The sequence below is a fragment of the Lepidochelys kempii genome, chromosome 1, assembly GCF_965140285.1.
Source record: "Lepidochelys kempii isolate rLepKem1 chromosome 1, rLepKem1.hap1, whole genome shotgun sequence".
NCBI classification, from domain to species: Eukaryota; Metazoa; Chordata; order Testudines; family Cheloniidae; genus Lepidochelys; species Lepidochelys kempii.
In genome coordinates this window covers 132,135,272-132,159,255 of record NC_136380.1, presented here as the reverse complement: position 1 = coordinate 132,159,255, position 23,984 = coordinate 132,135,272, and the positions used below count along the sequence as shown (strand labels likewise).

General features: G+C 40.6%; 1 protein-coding gene across 1 annotated transcript in view; it reads left to right on the top strand.

Moving 5' to 3' along the window:
* The window catches only part of ANOS1 (anosmin 1), a 182,688-nt gene that overhangs the window by 95,216 nt on the left and 63,488 nt on the right, over positions 1 to 23,984 (top strand). The window contains exons 3-5 of the mRNA XM_073327881.1: positions 13,150 to 13,212; positions 16,517 to 16,739; positions 22,075 to 22,259. Coding sequence (XP_073183982.1) covers positions 13,150 to 13,212; positions 16,517 to 16,739; positions 22,075 to 22,259 — 471 coding nt within the window. The remainder of the gene's footprint in view (positions 1 to 13,149; positions 13,213 to 16,516; positions 16,740 to 22,074; positions 22,260 to 23,984) is intronic.

Here is a 23,984-nt window from a genome sequence, read left to right as displayed (position 1 = left end):
CAGTCCCTTTTGAACTGGTAGGGTACTAAATAGGATTCTGGCATGCTTAAACAAAGATCCTTCTGTCTCACAAGAAAGGTGAATAGGTTTGTTGTTGTTGCCCCTTTTAAATCCAAGCAGCTAGTCAAAGACTGGGGCCCTTGGGATGTTCGAGTTGGGAGCAGAAATTGATGATGGGGTCTGATATTTTCTTTGATGCAATCTTGGCTGTACAAAGTCCTACTTCTCCCACTGTAGCAGGAACAAGAAACGGGATAGCTTCTTTGAATATAGCCCTAAGCCTCATTAGCCAGCACCAGACACCAAAGTTTTCTCTAGGTTTCTCCTAGGGTCAGATCAACACAGGTCCACAAAGGGAATTAGGCTTTGCAATGAGAGGGGTGTGTCTTTAAGCCCCACCCCTCTCATGGAGATAGGTGCCTATTTCTGCTAGCAATCCATAAACAGGAGCCCCTCTTCTGAAGGCTTAGATGCCTAAGTAATTTCTTGTGAGAATTAAGTAAGGTGTCTGCTTCACTCACTAGAGGCTTCATAAAATCTGAGGCCAGGAAGGAACCATGGTGCTCATCTAGTCTGACCTCCTACATAACACAACCCATAGAACATCTCCAAAATAATTGCTAGAGCATCTATTTCAGGCAGCAGCACCCACATTCTAACTCTTAGCCCTGGGGTTAGAACATTCACCTGGGCTGTAGGAGCACCAGGTTCAAGTCCCCTGCTCTACCTGATGGGAAGAAAGGATTTGAACAGGGGTCTCTCACTGCTCAGACAAGTGCTGTAACCACTGAGCTGGGGGTCTCGCTCTATTGTGTTTGTTGGAGCTGTTCCACTGTGTACACTTGGAGCCACTGGAGCAGAGAGAAAATGACTCCATGAGCCCGGTACTTAGCACGCCCACCTGGGAGGTCCAGTCTCACTGCTCCAATTACTATTTAATTTATACATAGTGGAATAACTTGGACCACTATCACCGCCTCTTCCAGCCAGACTTTGAATGGTATTTGATCCAGTAAGGGTCCTCTGAGTTCACTCACTGGACCAGGCCCCACATGTGAGTTAGGCAGAGAACTTCCTATCTTCCCCTGGTTCATGGACCACACTGGGGCTTAGGCAGGAGACGGGAGCCAGGACACCTAGAGGAAGGCAGCAGTGCACATGTCCAGAGGCAGAAATATAGGTGCCTAGGGAACTTTTACCCTGAAAATTTAGGTACTAAGTGAGTTGAATGCACTACAGCATTCAGCAGGAGTTTTCTGGATTGAAGTGGAGGTTAAAACTTGTACTTGGGTGCCTAAGGATTGGGGCCACTGTGCTTAGAGGCTCATGCTTTGCTTTAGTTTCTTTCTCTTCCTCTTAGTGTCTGCCAGTTTCATATTTGGCCCACCCTCCAGCTGGACTTTTTTCACACCCTTAGAAGCCCATTCACCTGACCAGAACAATTCCCAGTGGAACCTTCCACCCATATGTGCTAGTTTCTGGACAAACTTCATCACGCCTTGCTTTAGGCGTGGCCCCTTAAAGTATTCCTTATAGCAATCTTAAAAGCAGGGCACAGTCACACAAGTTTGAATGAGGTTTTAACTCAGGGATCAGCAACCTTTGGCACCTGGCCTGCTAGCGTAAGCCCCCTGGTGGGCCGGGCCGGTTTGTTTACCTGCCGTGTTCACAGGTTCGGCTGATCGCAGCTCCCACTGGCCACGGTTCACCACTCCAGGCCAATGGGGGCTGCAGAAGCAGCAGCCAGCACATGCGTTGGCCCACGCCACTTCCAGCAGCCCCCATTGGCCTGGGACGGTGAACCACAGCCAGTGGCAGCTGCGATCGGCCGAACCTGCGGACACGTGAGGTAAACAAACCGGCCCGGCCTACCAGGGGGCTTACCTTAGCTGGCTGCATGCCAAAGTCTGCCAACTCTGTTTTAACTCAACCCATAACAAGGTCTGACCCAGTTCAAAACAGTATTGTACAGTCACTCAGCAAAGTTCTTTCAAACTTTACTGTGGTACTAATCAGTAAACAGAGGGACTTCCAAGGCTCAGAAGGACAATGTGAGTGAAAAGGTAATATTTTCAAGCCATTTCAGCTTTTGGGCTGGTCAGCTTTTTTTAGTTACAGAGTTGTTCCCATTTGACTCTAAAGAACTTAGATTTCCCTGTCATGTTTAATTATAATTAGGGTGACCATTTTTCCTAAAGTAAAAATGGGATGGCCCGGGGCTTGCCGGAGCTGTCCCCTTTCCCCCGCCACCTGTGATAGAGGCTGACCATCTCCCAGAGCTCCTTCCCGTCCACAGCTGGGACTGACCTTCCCCTGCCCCCAAGTTCTGCACTGCCCACGGCTGGGATTGGGGCTGGGGATGACCTCCCGAGCTCCGCGTTGCCTGGGGCTAGAGCTGACCCCCGCCCCAAGTCCTGCTGCCCAAGCACCTCGCGTCACCACCCTCCCCAACAGTCCTCCGTGCCCCTCTAGCGGGGCACATCTGACTTTTTTGGCAAACCAGGCACTTGTTCATTTGCTCTTGCTAACTGTCCACTTTTGTCAAAGTCAGGATGTACAGGACAGTGCTTAAAAAGGGGACTGTCCCGGCCAAAATGAGACATGTGGTCGCCCTAATAATAATCCTGTGCAGCTTCTCAGACTCAAGCTCTAGGGAACATAGTGCTCACCTACTACTCTCCTCCCTTTCTCCAAACTGTTCTGTGAGGGTAGAGAAAGGCGCAATGTCAGCTGGCCTCAAAAGATGAAGGGGGGGGGGGGAGGATCTGGAACACATAACATCGCTCTGTCCCAAAACAAAAGGAGACAACAAGTACCTGGGCAGTAGCACCTGTGTTGCCCATAGGATCCTATAGCAGTGTGTTGCATTGGTTTAAAAAGTAGAGAAAGAAACACCCACCACCTAACCTAGTAAGCGGGGAGACAGATGTGAGGAAACTGGAAAGGAGCACTTCTTACTCCCTGTAATAAGGTGATACAGCCTGTCTTAGGGGGAGAAGCATTCCTTCCTGTCCCCTCCATCCACCCCCCTGAAAATTCCAAACAAGATGGAGTAGGGATGTGGGGGGAAACACTGCAGGGGAGCAGGAGAGGATGCTTAGTGTGACCTTGGCTTCCCACTCTTTGCAGCAGAGCTGACATCAGCTCCCTATTGCTGGACTTGGAAGGGAGAGGAGATATGAGAACTTTGCCAGCACCCTGGGTCTTTCTCTTTTCAGGCCTACTCTTTTGATTGGGGGAGATTTTTAAGAAACATCTAAAATGAAGAAAAATCCATCAAAACTGGTTTTCAAAAACAATTTTTTTTGAGTAAAGAGAAAGTTTTGTGGAAAGTGTCGTCTTTTGTCAAACTTTTGTTTTATTTTGGAAAACCAAAAACCTGAAAACTTTTGGCCACTACTTACAAATGTAGAATCTTTTGTTTTGTTTGAGTGCAGTTATGTAACAAAAATGTAAAACTTTAGAGCCTACAAGTCCTCTCAGTCCTACTACTTGGTCAGTCAATCGCTAAGACAAACAAGCTTATTTACATTTACAAGAGATAATGCTGTCCACTTCTTATTCAGTGTTACCTGAAAGTGAGAACAGGCGTTCACATGGCACTGTTGTAGCCGGCATTACAAGGTATTTATGTGCCAGATATGCTAAACATTTGTATGCCCCTTCATGCTTCAACCACCATTCCAGAGGACATGCTGATGATGTGTTCTGCTTGACAACGATCAAAAGCAGTGTGGATTGATGCACATTCATTTTCATCATTTGAGTCAGATGCCATCAGTAGAAGGCTGATTTTATTTTTTGGTGGTTCAGGTTCTGTAGTTTCTTAATTGGAGTGTTGCTCTTTTAAGACTTCCAAAAGCATGCTCCTCACCTTATCCCTTTCAGATTTTGAACAGTACTTCAGATTCTTAAACCTTGGGTCAAGTGCTATAGCTATCTTTAGAAATCTGATATTGGAACCTTCTTTGTGTTTTGTCAGATCTGCTGTGAAAGTGTTCTCAATTCAAACAACATATGCTGTGTCGTCATCCAAGAGTGTCATAACACAACATATATGGCAGAATGTGGGTAAAACCACGGAGCAGAAGACATACAATTCTCCCCGCAGGAGTTAAGTCACAAATGTAACTAATGCATTCTTTTTTTAAATGAGCATCATCAGCTTGGAAGCATGACCTCTGGAATGGTGGTCAAAATATGAAGAGGCATATGAATGTTTAGCTTATCTGGCACGTAAATACCTTGCAACGCTGGCTACAAAAGTGCCACATGAATGCCTGCTCTCACTTTCAGGTGACATTGTATTTAAGAAGTGGGTAGTATTATCTCCCATAATGTAAACAAACTTATTTGTCTTAGTGATTGGCTGAATAAGAAGTAGGACTGAGTGGACTTGTAGACATTAATGTTTTACATTGTTTTGTTTTAGTGCAATTATGTAACAAAAAGAGCTACCTGTATAAGTTGCACTTTCACGATAAAGAGATTGCACTACGGTACGTGTATGAGGTGAACTGAAATGCTATTTCTTTTTTACAGTGCAAATATTTGCAATAAAAATATAAAGTGAGCACAGTACACTTTGTATTCTGTGTTATAATTGAAATCAATATATTGAAAATGTAGAAAAACACCCAAAATATTTATAATACATCTCAATTGGTATTCTTATTGTTTAACAATTTAATTAGAACTGCAATTAATCATGATTTTTTTAAAGTTAATTTTTTTTCAAGTAATCGCGTGAGTTAACTGACAGCCTTAGCTTTCAGGTTTTCCTCATTTGCTTTCATCTACATTTTCAATGTACCTTCCTTTTCTCCATTTATTAATCAGCTCTAGATTTTTTTTAAGCTGATTTGATTTAAGCCACTGTTGCCTGGGTCAAGGACTGACCCAGGCCCCTTGAACTGGAGTTTTGCACAAGGCGGTGTCCATCACTGCTAATGTACCCCTTTAACCTTTCTTTTTCACAGTTTAAATAAATACTTCTCTCTCTCCCTGGGGTCTTCTGGGGCTTCAGAAATTAAAGCTTGAAAAGGGCCTGAAACAGAGTCTGAAAAGGGCCTGAAACTATTCCTGTTATGTCTTGTGGCCAGAATCCAATACTGTTATACACACTAAATAGCACCTTACTCCATGAGCAATCCTATTAAATTCCTTGCACCTTTTTTGTGAAGGAGGGCACAATTCAATATTAGTAAGGGGAGCAGAAGCTGGTCCTGACTATTTGAACAAAAACCAGGACTTGTTATCTATCATATAGAGGGACAGTGTATTTTTAGTTTAAAGTGTCATGTGCTGTTCCCCTTCTCCCTCCCCTCACCCCCCGAGTGGTTAACCCCTGGGATGTGAGGAATAGCATTATTAACAGTCTTCATTTTGTAAAAAATGTGATGTTTGAATATTGATTGCATCGGCAGGATTTTTCTTCTCACCATGATGTATATCAGGATTTCTGTTTCTAAGCATAAATTTACAGTGAGTGACTATAGAAGAGGCTGAATTTCTAAGACATAACCTCTTGGAATAAAATGGATTCCAGCTTCAGTAGCACCATCCTTACACACAAGGCAGTGCATCATTAGAGAACAAAGATAATAAATATGGTGGGGGATCATTTCAGTCAGGATCCAACTAATGACCCTAAAGTATTTTTAAAGTTCCAAAACAATCTATTCATGCATCTCCTCTACAAACGTAGTGACCATTCAAAATCTGAGACCTGGCTTTCATTCAAAACCAGCCCTTCAATTAGCAAGTACTTTCAGGCAGTATCAGCTGGGTTCCCAGATAGCATGATAGTGTCACAGAATGACCCTAACTGTAACTAATTTTAATTAAGACTCAAACACAAAACTGCCCTCTTTACCAAATGGTAGTGCTCACTGACCTACAGTAGTGAGAACACAAACAATATAGACTGGGAACACTTCTATGTCATTTAACCCTGTTGTTTCCAGGGGAAATGTTACCCGTTTTATGTCTGGCTTGAGAAGCTCTTTAATGTGGACACAGGAAGAACTTGAGGGCAGCCATGTGGAGCTGATGCTTTGTACCTAATAGCAGGCTTTATATCTGTCATCATGAACAGATGTATTCAATATTTTAAAGATACTTAATCATTAAATGTATTAAGTATTAAAGATATTTAATAATCCCTCTCAATTAGAGTGGCAGCAGTTTGGTTTGGGAGCTAAAATTTCAGATTTAGTTTGTAGGGAGATAATCACTGATGCTACTGGCTCATCAGCCTAAGGGGGTGGGGTGGGAGGGAGAAGAAAATCAGAGAGCAAGCATGTTTCAGTTTAGGATGGATCACACAAAATGCTCACTGGTCTCCCAGGCAGTGTATTGATATAAGTTGGCCTGACAGCTGCTGCTTCCACAGTTTAGTATTCCTCACTGGGTCTTGTGAGATCTTGGAATTAAGGAGGTGAACAGTTCATTAGTACATCTCCATCTCTAGTGTTTTATTTGTTGCATATTCAGAAACAATGTGTGCCTGAGTTTTCCATTTCATTATACTAGTTTAACACAGTGGATTATTACACCAGTGTACACCAGCTAAGGATCTGGTCTCTTGCATTAATATTGGACAAAAACCAAAGTAAGGAGAACATGAAAAAATAACACAGGGATCTTTTAAACAATGTGGGAATACTGTGCCATTGTCTGTAACCTCAATTTGATGAGCAAACATTTTTTCCTTGTAACATATACAGCTCAAGCCAGGTGTTCGTGTGGGATGGTGTTAACAGTTAAAGGAGGGATGATACTCGTATTGAAGGCTGGTAGAAAGGGATGATTGTTGCTTCTTCTTAGTTCATGGCTATAGCCAGATAATATATTAATCCATTTCTTGATAGGTATAAGTCTTAGAATTTAAACCTGTGTGTGACATTTTTGGATCCACCCAGACCAGTATGAGATTCCGTCACCAGCTGCCCTGTAACTTTGGGGTCCTTTGTGCTATACAGTCATGGTTGAATTCCCTAACACCAGTAGCCAGCCCAAGGTTTCACCCTGGCTGCCACCAGCCCAGTTACTCTTTGGAGGGTGACATCAGCAGCCCTTCTAGCTCTGGGTCTCCCCAAATCTGTCCTTCCCGAGGTCTTAACTACCAGAACTTCAATTGTTCCCCTCTAGCTTGTCACACCCAGGGTGTGAAACCAGCCCCCCAAGTATGACTGTCACTTTGGTGTACACATTCCAGTTTGCACACCAGAGACCTGCTTGGGATAAAACTAAACAAAAATTTTATTAAATAGAAAAAAAAACAGATTCACAGATGAAACAATAAGGGGAAAGCAAACACATCCAAATTACACAGAAAATAAATATAAACGCACAACCTCAGGCTTCACACTTTTATAATAGAGAAAATTCTGTTTCTAATAAGAGTACCTATGGCATTAAAACAGTGTACCCAGAATATAGAAAGGATCCAGTGTTCACAGACAGCCTCCCACCTGGAAACTGGCCCCCCCAAGTTCTATATGTTCTTCAATTCAAACCCCTTTTATTTTGAAAGGGTTTGCAGTTTTTTTTTTCTTCAGTCACTATAGTTATTCCAAGTGGGAAAAAGCTCCCTCCTTTCTTTGGATATGTCTACACTTCAATGAAAGTCCAGTGTTTGAACTCAGGCTCAAGCCTAACCCCCTTCTACACACAAACGGTGGTAACACAAGGCTCTAGCCCAGGGTGCCGGGACTATATGAAGGTAGAGGGTCTGAGCAAGCGTTAAGCTGGGAGCCAGAGTTCAAACTGCTTTGCAGTGTAGACATGGCTCCACTGGATTAATTCTCCAGGAGTGTACCAAAAGTATTTCACAATCCTATGGGCTGACTTTCTTTGTTCTCTGGTCAGTCAAGTTTGGTGGATAGTCAAGTTTTCCTACACTGCACCATGAACAATGGGTTACAGTGGCCACATTTTGGCAGCGGACTAGTAAGTCTGGGGTAGGGATGGTTGGACTCAGGTTCACATAATGCAGTGTAGCTGCTAGAACCCCAGGTTGGGACCCAGAATTCAACAGTTCCTAACCTGGGGATACAAATGCATGTACACACTCAAGCCCTAGGTTAACAAACCCAGAGTCTGCTAACTCAAGTTCTCCTAACCCTGGGCTTACATTGCACTGCAGAAGTACCCTTAGTTTTTGACGACTGCAGTTTTCTTTTCCATTTCAAACTGTTCCCGTTTGCTTTGATAATTCTGCATTGTTTCCCCCCCCTCCCCTCCCCCCCAGGCTGGACAATGGCTAGGTGCTTGAATCCAGTCTTGTCTGGCTGAGGAGATAGCCCCTCCCTCCCTGATTGTTTCACCACCCTCTTGTGAAGCCATGCTGAAGATGCACCACAGTTAGAATTCCAGTTTTCCATGTATATACATTCATGTCTGTGTACCATAACCTGTATACATATCTCATAATAACTATTAAGTTCAGTGCATGAAAAGCTGTCATAAATGATCTTACTCGATGTTCCTTACAGTAAAATAACAGTGTGCAATTAGTTTAACTGCTTATTTTGGGGGAGTTAAACCTTCGATTCTTTCCTTGAGGTGTCTGGACCCTGGCTGTCACACCGAATTTCCTAAGTTTCAGAGTAACAGCCGTGTTAGTCTGTATTCGCAAAAAGAAAAGGAGTACTTGTGGCACCTTAGAGACTAACCAATTTATTTGAGCATGAGCTTTCGTGAGCTACAGCTGTAGCTCACGAAAGCTCATGCTCAAATAAATTGGTTAGTCTCTAAGGTGCCACAAGTACTCCTTTTCTTTTTAATAAAAGGATAGCAAAACAAAACTGAAGAAAGCAGCAGTAATTTATACAACTCAGCCGGTGCCAGCCAGTGCTTAACATTATTCCTGATTATACGTAGTCATCATTGACATAGTTTATACCTACATTGGTTTTGAATGATACAAGATACTGAGATCATTTCAGTTATCATTTAAAGCAGGTACTGTGTTGAAACATGGCAATTGTTTAACAGTGCACAGCAACACTGTAAAATAGACTAGAACAGGAAAGGAAAGGCCGAATTAAACTACAGCAGATTTTAACATAGGCATAGTGCAGTTACCCAAAATGGAATTTGGCAAGGCCAGCAGGTTAACACCTTTCCTCTTATGAAGAATACTAGTGGGCCTCTAATGACCACAGGGGGTTCGGGCCTCAGTTTTATCTCTTATCCAAAACATAGCCCTCTCCAGCAGCACAATGTGCCCAACATCATGCTAGAATTGGTTCAGTAGTAACTCGGAGGGAACAGTGCCATCTACTGACTGAATCATCAGAACCACTTCCTGCAGCAGCTTGGTATGTGTTGGTGGTCTGTCCTCCAAGTACTGCACTTAGCTGAGAGCTGGTGGTATTGTTACAGGTGACTTTTTTCTCCTTTATAAGTAAAATAGTTAAAATCAGCAGAAAACTGTTTTCTGGCATAAATTTTGCCTTATCCTGGAAGAATTTTCAGAATCGTTTTACAGACACACATTTACAATAATCTGGAAAACCAGGAAGTGTTTATCTGCTGGATAGAATACTTTCCCCATGAGTGTTGTAGGCCTTTCTTTGAAACTCTTTTTATTGGCCAGGAGAATTGTATGTTCTCCTCCCCAGCATGAACTCTGGTCTGAAGTCCACTGAAATCAACGGAAAGACTCCAAATGACGTCAGTGCACTTTGGATCGGGCCCTTGGTGACTTTCAGCAAAATCTTTGAAATGTGTCATCCGGACTTTTAATTTCAAGGCACACATACTTTGTTCAGATATTTTCTGAAGAGTTGGACATAAAAAGCAAATATTGCCTACCACTGCTAGTGTCAATGGGTTGACTTTATTTAAATATTCAACGTGACATATTTCATATCTTAACAGTATCTTCCTGCCTAGGCATTATTAATTGAGGGCTTGATCTTACAAGACTTTCATTTGCCAAATTCCTGTTTTTAGGGGCAAATCCTCAGCTGAGTGCCTAGCCTGATTGGATGGGCTAGTCATGGAGAAGATGTGTGTGGGAGGAGAAATTTTCGTGCTTTCATTTATATTAATAATTTAAGCCCCACTTTAGGCACTTCAGCACATGGGGATCAGGATCACTCTGTTGCAGAACATACACAGATAAACAGCCTATTTTTGTAGTGTTCTGCAGAGCACTGCTGTTGCCACAGGGAGGAGAAAAGGGGGACCCCTATTTAAATATAATAAATAAAATGCAGTTCAGAAGCGTATTTGTAATTTAAACTGAAATAGAATGCCTTAATAGAAACTGGTTTCAGAGTAGCAGCCGTGTTAGTCTGTATTTGCAAAAAGAAAAGGAGGACTTGTGGCACCTTAGAGACTAACCAATTTATTTGAGCATGAGCTTTCGTGAGCTACAGCTTGCTTCGTCGGATGCAATGAAGTGAGCCGTAGCTCACGAAAGCTCATGCGCAAATAAATTGGTTAGTCTCTAAGGTGCCACAAGTCCTCCTTTTCTTTTTAATAGAAACTAACACAGGTTGGCCACTATGAGACATATCGATTCCTGTCATGAGAAAATTCACAGGAGAGAGATAAACAGAGAGAAATAGCTGTACTGTTCTCCTCCCTGAGATTTGCCCCTGAACATTGCCATTAAAGGGGTAAGGTTTGCCTTCCCTACAAACAGCACATGAGATCTCAGGGATGGTCTCTGTGGTTAATGACCTGGACTGAAATACAAGAGAGCTGGGTTCAAATCCTAGCTTTGCCATGGACTTCCCATGTGACTTTGGTGCTTCAGTTTCTCACTTGTAAAATGGCAATATCAACACTTACTTACCTCTTGGTGTTGTTATGAGGCTAAATACACATTCATTATTGTGAGTGAGACACTCCTTTGCTATGGTGATGGGGGCTACATAACTGCCTATACAAAGGTTTCAGAGTAACAGCCGTGTTAGTCTGTATTCGCAAAAAGAAAAGGAGGACTTGTGGCACCTTAGAGACTAACCAATTTATTAGAGCATGAGCTTTCGTGAGCTACAGCTCACTTCCTGCATCTGAGGAAGTGAGCTGTAGCTCACGAAAGCTCATGCTCTAATAAATTGGTTAGTCTCTAAGGTGCCACAAGTCCTCCTTTTCTTTTTGCCTATACAAAGAGTGTCCTAAATCCTGGGTTATCAGCAGTAGGCCAGGCCCATCTGCACTTTGTCTCTCTGCTCCTGACGACTCCTTCCCCAGTACCCAAGCAATACAACTCAGTTGAAGCTGGAGAGCCATGGCTTCTTGTGCCATCAGCTACTCCCCTCATAGGCTGATCCCCATGTTGGAGAGGACCTGAGTCAGGCCTCCCAATCTACTCCTTGCCACTGTCCCATCTCCCCTGGCTAAGTGGAGGAGCAGTGCCTTCCTTTCACGTGGGAGGAGTGAGAGGCATATGTGGAAGATCCCTTTTGTATGTAGATAGGGGATCCAGTCAGGTCTGGTGTTGTTTACTAATAAAAGCTTTATGTGGCTCTGCAGTAACCAAGCAAGAATTAGGAAAAGGTATAGGGTCATTGAAGTCAATGGCAGAGCTCCTATAGAGTCAGGATTTCACCCATAGTGTCTTCCCTCATATACCATAGTAAATCAAAACTAACTCGATCAAAGCCAGTTGAGGGTTGTAAAATTGGTGCGAGAGCAGAATCAGGCTCAGATGTATGGCACTTATAGCACAGAAGCAAGAAAACTCTGGAGTTCATTAAACTGACAGAGTTTGGTGAAAGCTTTAAAAAGTAGCAGTCTAATTATGCTAAAGTGTATCTTGTGGTTATTAAACTGCCAGAAGCTGGGATTAAAACTCCAAAATAGGAAATGGGGGATAGCTATATTTCATTATTGTAGCCCCTGTGACTAATACTTTTATGATTTTCTTTTTCCCTACCAAATTCACAGCTCTCTTTCACTAGTAGGGAAAAAAGACAAATCTTGTTTCAGTGCATTTAGTTTTTTACCATGGCACAAACGTACAGTTATGCTTAGATATAGGTTATATGTTTATGTTCATTTCTAAACTGTGTAGATGCACATGGTCCTATGAAAGCCACTCTATTCAGTCCCTGGGAAACATCTGGCACTGGCCACTGTCTGAGACAGGATACTGGGGCTAATGGATCATTGGTCTGACCCAGTGTGGCCATTCTCATGTTCTTATGATAAATTCTTGATTCTAAAACAAAATGCAATATGTGTTTAAGGAATACATGTGATTTTAATGCTAAACTGTACACAAGGGCCTTATTCTCCAGTGTAGATAAGCAGCTTTCCCCTGTGGCCAGGGACAATATATGGAATTTACTTTCAGCTCTATTAGTATTTTCCAAGATCTTCTGCCTTAATAATAATAATAATAATTAATAATAAAACCCACCCCCAAAATAAGCAAGTCTAGATTTTAGGAAGTGGCAAATCTTTTCCCTTCTCCATGGCAATAGAGGGCCCCAGACAGCCTGGCACTAGTTTTGCTCTGGTGTGCGTGTGGGTCAGGTTTGGGGATTCTGTGCTGTGGATCTGTGCATCCTGCATGCCATGGTACTAAGCTCACTGTATATACCTGTATAGTGGAGTTTGAAGGTGAAGAAGCAGTGGTTTGGGATTGATGAATCTGCTACTACATAACCTTTAGGCTTTGTCTCTCACAAATGCATAAGAACAGAGGTGAAACCTCTGCTACCGCAACTCCATGGTCTCAGGAGGCAGGATTCCTTCTCCTCCCAGCCTGGCAGAGCCCATATGCCAGCCTACTTGCTATGTTTAGCACAGAAGACATGGGTTAGTTTTCAAGAGCACGTCAGACAATAACTGTTGTCTCTAGGCTCCATGGAGCAATCTGGTCGCATGGTGTTAACTGTTATGTATCCAGATTCAACACAGCAATTAAGGGGATGGCACATACACAGCCAAGGATACTGCCTAGTACAATGAGAAATATTGGAAACATTTCCTATAATCTAACAGTGGTTCAAAATGACCTTGATCTGAGACTATGACACAGTCTTATCCTCAGAAGTGGTTTAAAGAAACGTATTAACTTCCTATGGGTCAAACAATCAATAAAGGCGTAAGGTCTGCTATGAATGTTACTTTTTCCTCTTACTGACTAGTCCCTTTTCTCTTTTTCATGATTTCCCTCAGTGCCTGGAGCCCTGCAAAGAATCTTGGGACTTGAAGAAAAACCATTGCCAAAGTTTCTGTGAGGTAGGTCAGCCCTGAGGCATTCTTTCTCACTTTGTTCTGGCTGTCTCTTTCATTCCTACTACTATGGAGGTTTGCACTTTAAGGTGACAGCTAACACACACAATCTACGTATGCACATTCTCCTGTATTTTGGGAGGATGAGTGTAACAATTTAGTATTAAATCTGAGTAAAAACACTATTTTCACAATTTGTTACTGAATTTTTTATACCAACCATTTTCCTCAAGTTGAAACTTGAGTCTCCCATCTAGAACAAGCTTAGTTAACTTTACAAATATGAGAAGTTCTGTTAAATCCCTCTTGCTAGTTGCTATTACTGCTACACTCCCTTCTATCCCTTCAGGCCACATGTGTGTTTGAAACACATAGGAAAAAGTGTGTTTGAAACACACATGAGCTAATATATGAGCTAGAAGTCTTTACAATTCTAGGGTTGATGAAGCAAGACTGAGGATTTATCTGCACATGAAAATTATTCTGGAATAAGGTAGAGTGAGAACGGAATACACATAAACTATTCCTGATTAACTCCATGTATGGACACTTTTATTCTAGAATAAGAAAGCCTTTTTTCTGGTTTGTTAATCCCCTTCCAAAGTGGATTAAGTGAAACTGGAGAAAGTTGGTCTTATTCCAGAACCAGAATGTCTGAATCAGGAAGAGATCTTTGGGAATTGCTATTCTGGAATAACTCTGTATGTAGACAAACCCTCAGGTCAAGTCTACGATACAAAGTTTTGCTTGAATAGCCATGTTGGTTCAACGGAATGAAAAAATCCACACCTCCAAATAACATAGCTATGCTGTCAAGAGTCCTTTTACCAGTATAGTGCATATTGTTTGGGGAACTGGTTTAGCTATACTGGCTTGCACCTTAGGCAAATATAAGGTGTGTATCCACGAGGGGGCTCTGCCACTATAACTATACCCATATAGCTGAATCAGCAAAGTCTTTCTTTCTAGCATAGACTAGTTAAACCAGTGCAAACTGTTGTATAGATAATCGTACTTGGTTTGAGAGTAGTTCATATCAATTTATTTATTAGTTTCTTACAGATTTAAACTAAACTGAATTTAACCCAAAATAAGAATGTTTACACAGGGCTTTGCACTGATTTAACTAAATCCGTTTGAAAACATCCTTCCATTAAATTAATAAAAATATGTGCATAGATAAGACTTTTGGTTTTGTCTCATGGGGAAGTGTTTTTGGTTTAATCTAATGTGTTAATTTAACTGATAAAGTTATACCGCTTTAACCTCCCTCTCCTTGTCTTCCCGCTCTTATTCTGGAATAAGAATGCCTTTTTTGGGCTTAGTTTATGTCCCTTGGGAAGGGGTTTAAACTGAATTCAAAAAGGCATTTTTATACCAGAATAAGTTTGTCTGTATGGGCACAGGTTATCCCTGTGTAACTATGCATATATAATATTAGCATAACTGGTAAAACTTCCCTGTGTAAACAAGTCCTTAGATTTCCATAAACTAAGGCTTTGTCTACTCTACCCTACTACTTTTGTCGGTGAAACTTTTGTTGGTCAGGGGTGTCAAAAACCACACCTCTGAGTCCTGACCAACATAAGTTTCACCACCAAAAGTGCTGGTATGGACAGTGCTGTGTTGGTGAGAAATGCTTTCCTGATGATATAGCTACCATTACTCATTGGGGGTTTAATTATGCTGGCAGGAGAGCTCTCTCCCGGCTACATAGAGCGGCTACACGGGAGACCTTAGAGTGGGGCAGCTGCAACGGTACATCTGTGCCATTATAAGGTCTGTAATGTAGACATAGCTTTAAATGGTTTAAACTCATGCAGCTTTCTCATGTAGACAAAACCTAAAGTAGTATAAAGTGGGTATAACTTACATCTCATACATCCCTCTTCACTGTGGCTTTATATCTCCAAATCTGAATTCACACATTTTCATTTAAAAGAAAAACATTAGTAGAACACTGCTCTATTGTATTTAAAATGTGCTAGCATCTCTTTTTGATTAGTGATTTTATGATTGAAGCTAAATTTAGAACCTCAAAGGCCAGTAATGAAGAGCAGCACATTTAGCAGCTAGCAGAAAAATGAGCTGTGAAACAGAGTGCGGAAGAGAAGCCTTGAAGACATATTATGCCTCCCAAGGGCTATAAAGTTTTTTAATTAACTAGCTGCAAATTTGTGATGTTTTAGAATTAAAATTAGCCTCTCCCTCCTTCTCTCTCACACACACACTCACTGTCACCCGCAACCTCACTGCAGAAGATGCCATTTTGATTGAATTAACCCAGGCCATTCTCATTTGCAGTGGAAATCTGTCAATTTCTCTTTATTCAGGATAACATTTGGAAGCAAAAATTCAGTTTCAAAGTTTGCAAAGTCTCTACTGGGAAATAAGGGCCTGATTCAACATTTCTTACTTATGTGAGGAATCCACTGAGACAGTGGGACTAGCTGTGTGAGGAAGAGTTACTCACAAGAGTTGGGGTTTGTAGAATAGGGCTCCAAAATCATTCTCTGAGAAAATTCATAATACTTTTAGAAGCAACTTTAAATGAACTCCATAAGCCCATTATTGGAACAAAGATGGCACATGCCTTTTAAAATTTTGTAGCTTTCCGTAGAACTGGAACCTAATTTTTCACATAAGTAGAATTAACTGATCATTGAAAAATATCTCTCCTTTAAAAAAAAAATGACATTAGCATAAAGATGTTGGTAAGTCCCCTCACGTCAATGTGATTCAACAACCAAATGAAAATATTACTACTAAATTTTGTCTGTGTAATTTGGGGTGGCACTATGCAGCGGGGGTGCTGGAATTATTTTTATAGTAGGGGTGCTGATGATGGGAACCATGTATTTGGTATTTGTTATTACTACTTCAAGGCGGAGAGGTGTGGTAGCATTCCCAGCATCCCTTGTTCCTGCACCACTGCTATACAGTATACTATGGGTAAAGTGCCATGAAATACAAAGGGAAAAATACAGAATGGTTCCAAAAAGGACTCGTTTGTGAATGGTTTCAATCTGTCATGAAGCAACTTCATAATCAGCTAATATGAAAAAAACGGGAAAAGCTGGCATATAAAAACAATTTAATTCCATAAAAGACAGTGGTCTTGTTTGAGGGATTTCACCATTCTGTACTCTGCAAGCTTTGTTTAAAAGCTACATGGATATGTAAACCCTCAGGGATAGTCTTGCAATAGCTGAGCATTTGACTTTTCTTTCCAAAGAAATCTCTGGAAATCTTTCAGCATTATTTTTTTTTTCCACTGAAGACGTGTACAATTGTTTCATGTTCCCTTTAGCCTCTTTTCCCCAAGAAGAACTATGAATGCCTAACTAGCTGTGAATTCCTCAAATACATCCTGTCAGTGAAGCAAGGAGACTGCCCAGCACCTGAGAAGGCCAGCGGTTTTGCGGCTGCCTGTGTTGAAAGCTGTGAGGCTGACAGTGAATGTTCTGGGGTGAAGAAGTGCTGCTCCAATGGATGTGGACATACATGTCAAGTACCAAAAAATCTGTACAAAGGTAGAGATCATTAGGAGGCACTGTTAGTGTGCTAAGTGTTTTAGCCTGTAATAAAGCTGCCTGAAAAACAAGACCTTTAAGTTTATAGGGAAGTAAGTGTGTGTGTGAGAGGCGATGGTGAGGATATAATTGTAGCTGTAAATTGTTCTATCACTGGAGGTTTTTAAGAACAGGTTAGACAAACACCTGTCAGGAATGGTCTAGTTCTCAACCAGGTGTACAAGTCGTCTAGATATTTGCGTTGTTTTACAACAGGCTACATAAAAAGCACTGGCGAAGTCAGGACAAACTAAAATTTCATACAGACAATGACTTGTTTATAATTGCTCTATATGCTAGACACTGAAATGTAAGTACAGTATTTATATTCCAGTTGATTTATTTTATAATTCTATGGTAACAATGAGAAAGAGAGCCATTTTTCAGTAATAGTGTGCTGTGACATTTTTTTTTGTATTTTTATGTCTGATTTTGTAAGCAAGTAGTTTTTAAGTGAGGTGAAACTTGGGGTACGCAAGACAAATCAGACTCCTGAAAGGGGTTCAGTAGCCTGGAAAGATTGAGAGTCACTGGTCTAGTTATTAGGTAGTCCTGCCTTGAGTGGAGGGGACTGGACTAGATGACCTACTGAGGTCCCTTCCGCTCCTACGCTTCAATAATTCCCTCGTGGAATCCCTAACAAGGTGTCAGTGAATCACAGAGAGGAGGCCACAGTGAATCTGAATCATAAGCAGAACAAATTGGCCCGTCTGTGTAGAGTGTCACTTAATTTTACACAGATGAGAAGAACAATTTCAACAATGAAAGTATTTAAAGATAAACAGTTTAAATCACTTAAATCAGAGATAATCTTTGTTAATAAGAATCAAGTGGGTAGCACTACCAAGTACATAGTGAGAGATAATCCAATTGGAGAGCAAATGAGTGCTATATTCTGAATCAATGGCATTGATATCTTGCAGATAAAGCAGTTAAAAAATACTAAAAAATACATATAGGCAGTATTTCAATGCTTGAAGAGGCTGAGGAAAGAAGTTCTATTAAAATGTTTTTACTTGCTTTGATTGGAGTATTGAAATTCGGAGAAGAAAGTTTTCCTCATCATGCAACAATAAGGTATTATAACTTATGGAATGATTGGCTCTAAGAGTGATTCCAGAGTTTGATTTGTTAACAATAACTTTTGTTCACTTAAATATTCTTAAAGTGTGAATCTAACACTGAAAAGTGACTGTATAAAAGGCACTTTCTCACTCCACAGACTTGGTTTGTGTGTATATTAAAAGTAAATTCTCCTTACTTTAGTGAGAAAATAAGATTCTAGCAGTGTATACTTCTACCTCCTCCTGTCAAGGACTTTATCAACAGAACTGGACCAAATCAAGCCCACACTACCCAAGTCTCTCTAGCTTGACTTTCTAAACCCAGACAGCGTTAGCAGTTAGAAAATCTTTTGATTTACTTAACATAAATAAAACAAATTTGATCCGAAAGTTACCGAAGCACAGTAAACCTGGAACCCACAAAGGCACTGTATGTAAAGTGTTTTGGGATGACCTCCAATAAGAGCTTAATCCAAAGCTCATTGAAGTCAATGGAAAGACTTCCACTGGTTTCAATGGTCTGTGAATGAGGTCTTATATAATTATAAGACTTTAATACATTATTATAACATCACATATTAATGTGCAAAAGATTATTAAAAATGAATGATTTCATTAACTCATTCGTATTCTTTTTGATGCAAATGACCCACAATTGGTGCTAAAGTAATACAGTATCTGTATTGCATGGGAGCAGAAGTTTACAGGATCAAACCTCAAATGTGACGTTATATAGTAAGTTTCATTGAGGACATTCAAATGTATTTCATAATTGGTGCATGTGTGGAGCGGGGCGGGGGGTGAAATTAAAGGGCTGTATGTAGGGAAGCATACATAGGATATGATATGGTGAATGAATGCAAAAGGAGAAGTCTGGTCTAATTATATACTTGTAGCACTAACATTCTGCTCCAACATCTTATCAGTTATCTTCAGTAGGTATTTGCTTGGAAGCACACAGATGTGTTACACAGGAAGGGCAGAACCAATGCTCTTCTGCTTTCTCAGCTGACGAATTCAGATCATTAGCCCTTGAAATTGTCTTCCTACAACAAAGAACAAGATGGAGCTGGGCAGTCTTGCTTTTCATTTTCTCCAAGGGCAAATGACCTCCCTGCCACTAGGAAGAGCAAAATTGGCAAGCATGACTAAGATCTAGTGAACAAATCCAATACTCATGCTAATCTTTTTGACAGCACTCATAGCCAGAAAATGAACTCAGATTGAAACTAAAATAGTCTATGGGCTTGTCTGCATTATAGGTTATGTCAGTATAACTTATGTTGCTCAGGGGTGTGAATAAACCACCCTCCCTGAGCAACGTAAGTTACATCAACCTAAGCACCAGAGTGGATGGTGCTGTGTTGGCAGGAGAGCTTCTGCTGACATAGCTACCACCTCTCATGGAGGTGGATTTATTATGCCAATGGGAGAGGACACTCTATGCCAACGGGAGAGCTTTCTCCAGTCGTGCCACAACAGCATAGCTGCATCCGTGCAACTGTGCTGCTGTAGCACTTCTAGTGTAGACTAGCTCTCTGCAAGTTTCTATAATTTCACCGTTGATCAAGCTTTGGAGATTGGTAATACACAGAAATACATAGAAAAATCTAATGACAACTTTTAATTAATGTAATATGCTGACAGTTCAGGGCAACTGCAGCTGTATTTCCCCTCCATGGTCCAGCAAGGGCACCCACTTTTAGGCTTCTAGATCCCAGCTGTTACCTGTCTTAGGCAGAGACTCACGTCTCTCTCCCTCCTGACCAGGGTATTTCCAAGCCGTATATTTTACTGCCCACACTGTGTTATTCCAAGCAAGCAAGACTGCCTGCATGGGCCAGCATCTGTACTTTGCTTAGTCTTCTAAGGCTTCTGAGCAACATAATGGCCAGCAGTTGTAAGTTACCACACTGCCCTCTCTAAGCAAGAACATTTGTTCTTAAGATGAAAGCATTAGAGAGAACATTAAAAACAATAGAAGAACCTACACTCTTGCTAAAAAACTTAAAAGGGATCACCCCAACTTTGGCTCTGGTAGGTGCCAGTCCTTCCAACACTTCCCTGAAGATTGACCCTCCCCCACTTTGGACAGAAGGTCTTGTCCATTTGCTGGATTAGAAAGAAGGCACTGAGTTAGTTTAAACTCAGACTGTTTATCCAAAGGTCCATTTTTTTGTCTGTTGGTCTCTGGAGAATCCAGTCTGAACTGGTATATGGAAGCATCTCCAGGTGTTGGAGGTGAGTTAATTTGCCTAATCACCCCCCCATTATTCTTAGTTCCTGCAGGGCTGTGGTCATTCTCCCACATGAAATTACATACAATCCCTGGCCCACAATGATACATAAACTTAATATCCATATATTTTGAACCCCTCCTCCCCAGCCCCCAGGTATTGGGTTACTCTTACATTTGAGTTAAAAGTATGCTTTCTTATGTCTGATGTTTATATATTTACTTTTTATGGCACGGATACATACGTATTAGTTGAAAAACACCTTTGGTAACACATTTTCTGGACTCTGGTATTCCACATATAAAACAAGACATGGGCTGAATTCCTCACTGGAACACTGTATTTCGGAAGACTAATTTGTTCAAGAATGGTTAAAGGGACTGAGCATTTACATAATAAAAAGCACATTGAGTAGTGATTGCATTCACACATCTGGATATGAAACTGATGATGCTGATTCCACAAAAGGATTTTAAAATGCACTTGTGCTATGCGTTAGTTGTTTGTGCTGCTAAGATCCATCTGCACACAATTACATACACCAGAGAGGTTGAGTTACTTCCAATCAAGTGAATCCAACTGATCCTAATGCAAAGCAGGTGGAAGATTTTTTAACATGCAAATAGTAGGATTATTGTACATCATAATTAAAGAGGGATTTGAAAATGTAGACATATGAACTGACATAGTTCATGATGCTCATTACATTAGATTATGACTTCTGGCTGTTGAATGATATCCAGGATTTAAACCTATGTGGTAACAGGATTTGAATGCTGAATTTTCCTCATGATGCTTTTAGGTTTCTTCAACACTACAATATTTGTCTTTATTTACTGTAGCAGATTATGTAATTGGGAAAGGTCTGTTTATAAAGCTCTGCAAAAGGCAGTTTGTTGATCTAAGGAAGTGAAGGAGTTGGAACAATTAAACCTCAGATATTCTTCATTTAAATCTTTGGTAAATAGAGACAAGTGGATCAAAATTCTGATAATTTATGTTTACACACTGGCAGTTTTGGATTTGCTAAGAAAACACAGATGCTCCCATTATACAGTAATATCAGTTATGGATATGAAGAGAAAAAAAATCCGAGACCTGATTTATATATGCTCTTTGAACCAAATTCTTCCCCCATTGATGGCAGTGGCAAAACTCTGACTACAATGGGACTAATGTTTGGCTGTTTTTACACCCCTCATTTGATACATTTCTAATGTAAAAGTATTGAACTCTTAATATTAAAACTATTTGTAATTTCTTGAAGTCATCTGTGTATGGATAGTTAGGGTAGAAGCATATTTAAATTACAATGTATGGCACCAATCCACACACTGAACCCTGGCACCTGTGCAGAGCCTTATTAAAGTCACAACATAATTAAAATACATAGGACAAAATTGATAGGAGGGTTTAAAAGTCAACGCAGCAGTTTTATTTGTCATGATCTGAGGTAAGTGTGCTAGATACTGAAATAGATGAGTTCCAAAAGAGTATCCATAGAAATGCAACTAACAACTTGATTTGCTGATTGAATCAAAAGAGACCAGCTCTAGAAAGTAATTCCTTCCCCCAGTCTGTTATAAATGTTGCAAAGAGGTGTTGTAGTCATGATGACAAAACTGCAGAGAGAACATAATACTCCATAATAATGAGTGATTGCTGTAAACTTTTAAAAGGCAATTTCAGTAGATTGTAGTGTAGTGGTTGATAAAGGAAATAATGAAGTAGGGTGAGATTTTTCAAATGCATTCGGCATTAACTTTACTAACTTCAATATCAGTTTTACCATTGAGTTTAGTGGGAACGGAGTTAAGCTAACTCTGAACACTTTGGAAAATTCCACTCTTCATACATGTTAAATCCCTTAACTTTTTTTTAGTCTGTCCAGCCATTTCCCTCTTAATTGTCCCACAACACCCCCTACATTTGCTTCCACATACACACCCTATTTTGTAAACGTCTTAACATTCTGTCTGTACGCTCCTATTTCAGGTGTTCCATTGAAACCCAGGAAAGAATTAAAATTCACAGAACTTCAGTCTGGACAACTGGAGGTTAAGTGGTCTTCAAAATTCAATATTTCAATTGAGCCTGTGATCTATGTGGTGCAGAGGAGATGGAATTATGGAATCCATCCCAGTGAGGATGATGCCACCAGCTGGCAAATGGTGGCACAGGTCAGTCATTTGTATAATAATCCCTAGCTCTTGTATAGCAATTTTATGAGTAGACCTCAAAGTGCTTTTACAAAAGAGATCAATACCATTAGTCCCATTTTACTGGTGGGGAGATGGCGGCACAGAGAGTTTAAGTGACTTGCCCACGGTCACCTAGCATACTAGAGGCAAACTGGGAATAGAAGCCAGGTTTCCTGAGTCCCATTGTAATTCTCTATGCACCGTAAGTCATGGTTTTCTGTCAATTTTTTTCATGGGAGAGTAACTTCATTTTCCTCAGCCCTATTACTTGTAGTATTAATATAATAATACCAAATGCTACAGTTTTAGCACTTTATACTAGTGAAAGGTGACAAGATGGTGAAAAAGCTGTTAGTATGAGTATACCAGCAAAGATGTAAAAATTTCTCCTAAAAAACACTTTTCAATCTATATTTTCAAAAATGATGAGTAATTTTGGGTTGCTCAATATTTAAGTGTTCATCTTGAGATGCCCAAAAGGCTCCTAATTTTCAGGGGGTCAATGGTCAGCATTGTCTAGAAATCCAATTCTTTTAAGATGTGTCAAGTTTGGCATTTAAAAACAAAGGTATCCAATCTCATGAGTCACTTTTGAAAATTCAGGCTTAGGTACCAAATTTTGCCACTGAATGCATATGACAGACCCAGCCTATTCTGAAATCAGCAGGGCCCATACATAACATACAGTGATAGAGTTTGGGTCTAATCAAAACAGTAGAAAATTAGTTGGTATAAAAGCCAATTGTCTTTAAAAATAAAATAAAAAACAAAGTGGAAGAAAGAATAAAATACATTTGTTGGTCTGCTTATTTTAAATTGTAGTTTCTCTGGCATTTACCCTACCAGTTCAGCAAACTCTATGCTGTCATGCTCTTATTTCTTATAGCAATCCATACTGTATATGTAAAATTCATATACAAGTGCTTTTTAATGAGAAGCAGCCAACAGAGAAGAAATTTTCACTTAGTTCCTTCCCAGTTTCAGTCAGTTTCTTAACATGGTGACAGCCCTCCTGTATGGCAGAACTCCAGCAGTTTATCTTAACCGCTGCAGCCACATCCTTGCTGACAAGAAAAGCCAAACGTGGATGTTAAAAAGAGCTGTGAAATGTCCTTGCAGCAGGTAGCAAGGAGGGGAGAAAAAATAAAGTCCACAAAGTAGAGCCAGGAGTTTAAGTTCTGTAATGACCTGAGTTCATTCTCCATTGAGGTTACATACAAATAAGCGACGTTAAAAGAACATTGGGCCTGTAAAGTCAAGCACCAAAAAATTAGTAAGTGCCAGAATGAACACTGCCTGTGCACATGCCACGATCACAGAGCCTTGCCCCGTATCCCAGGAGACGTCTAGGGCAGAGAACAGAACCCAGATTGTCTCAATCCCAGTATAGTACCTTAACAAAGCAACTTCCTTCCTCTTCTTACAGCTCTCAGCTTCATTTACTGTTATCTTGTAAAATGAATGACAGAGGGGTCCGGTAGAACAAACAGTGTGTGAACTTGTCACTAAAGACTGTATCATATTGCGTATGAACGAGGGGATGGAATTAAGGTTGACTGGGCAACATTAATTCTGGCATTTCCTAATTTTTGAGTGCTTGACTTTATACCATTAATGCTCTTTTAATGTAGTTTGTGATATGTAATGTCCTAGGTATGTGTGTGTGTATGTGGTTTCTCTTAACAGTCTCAAAAGACAGAAATT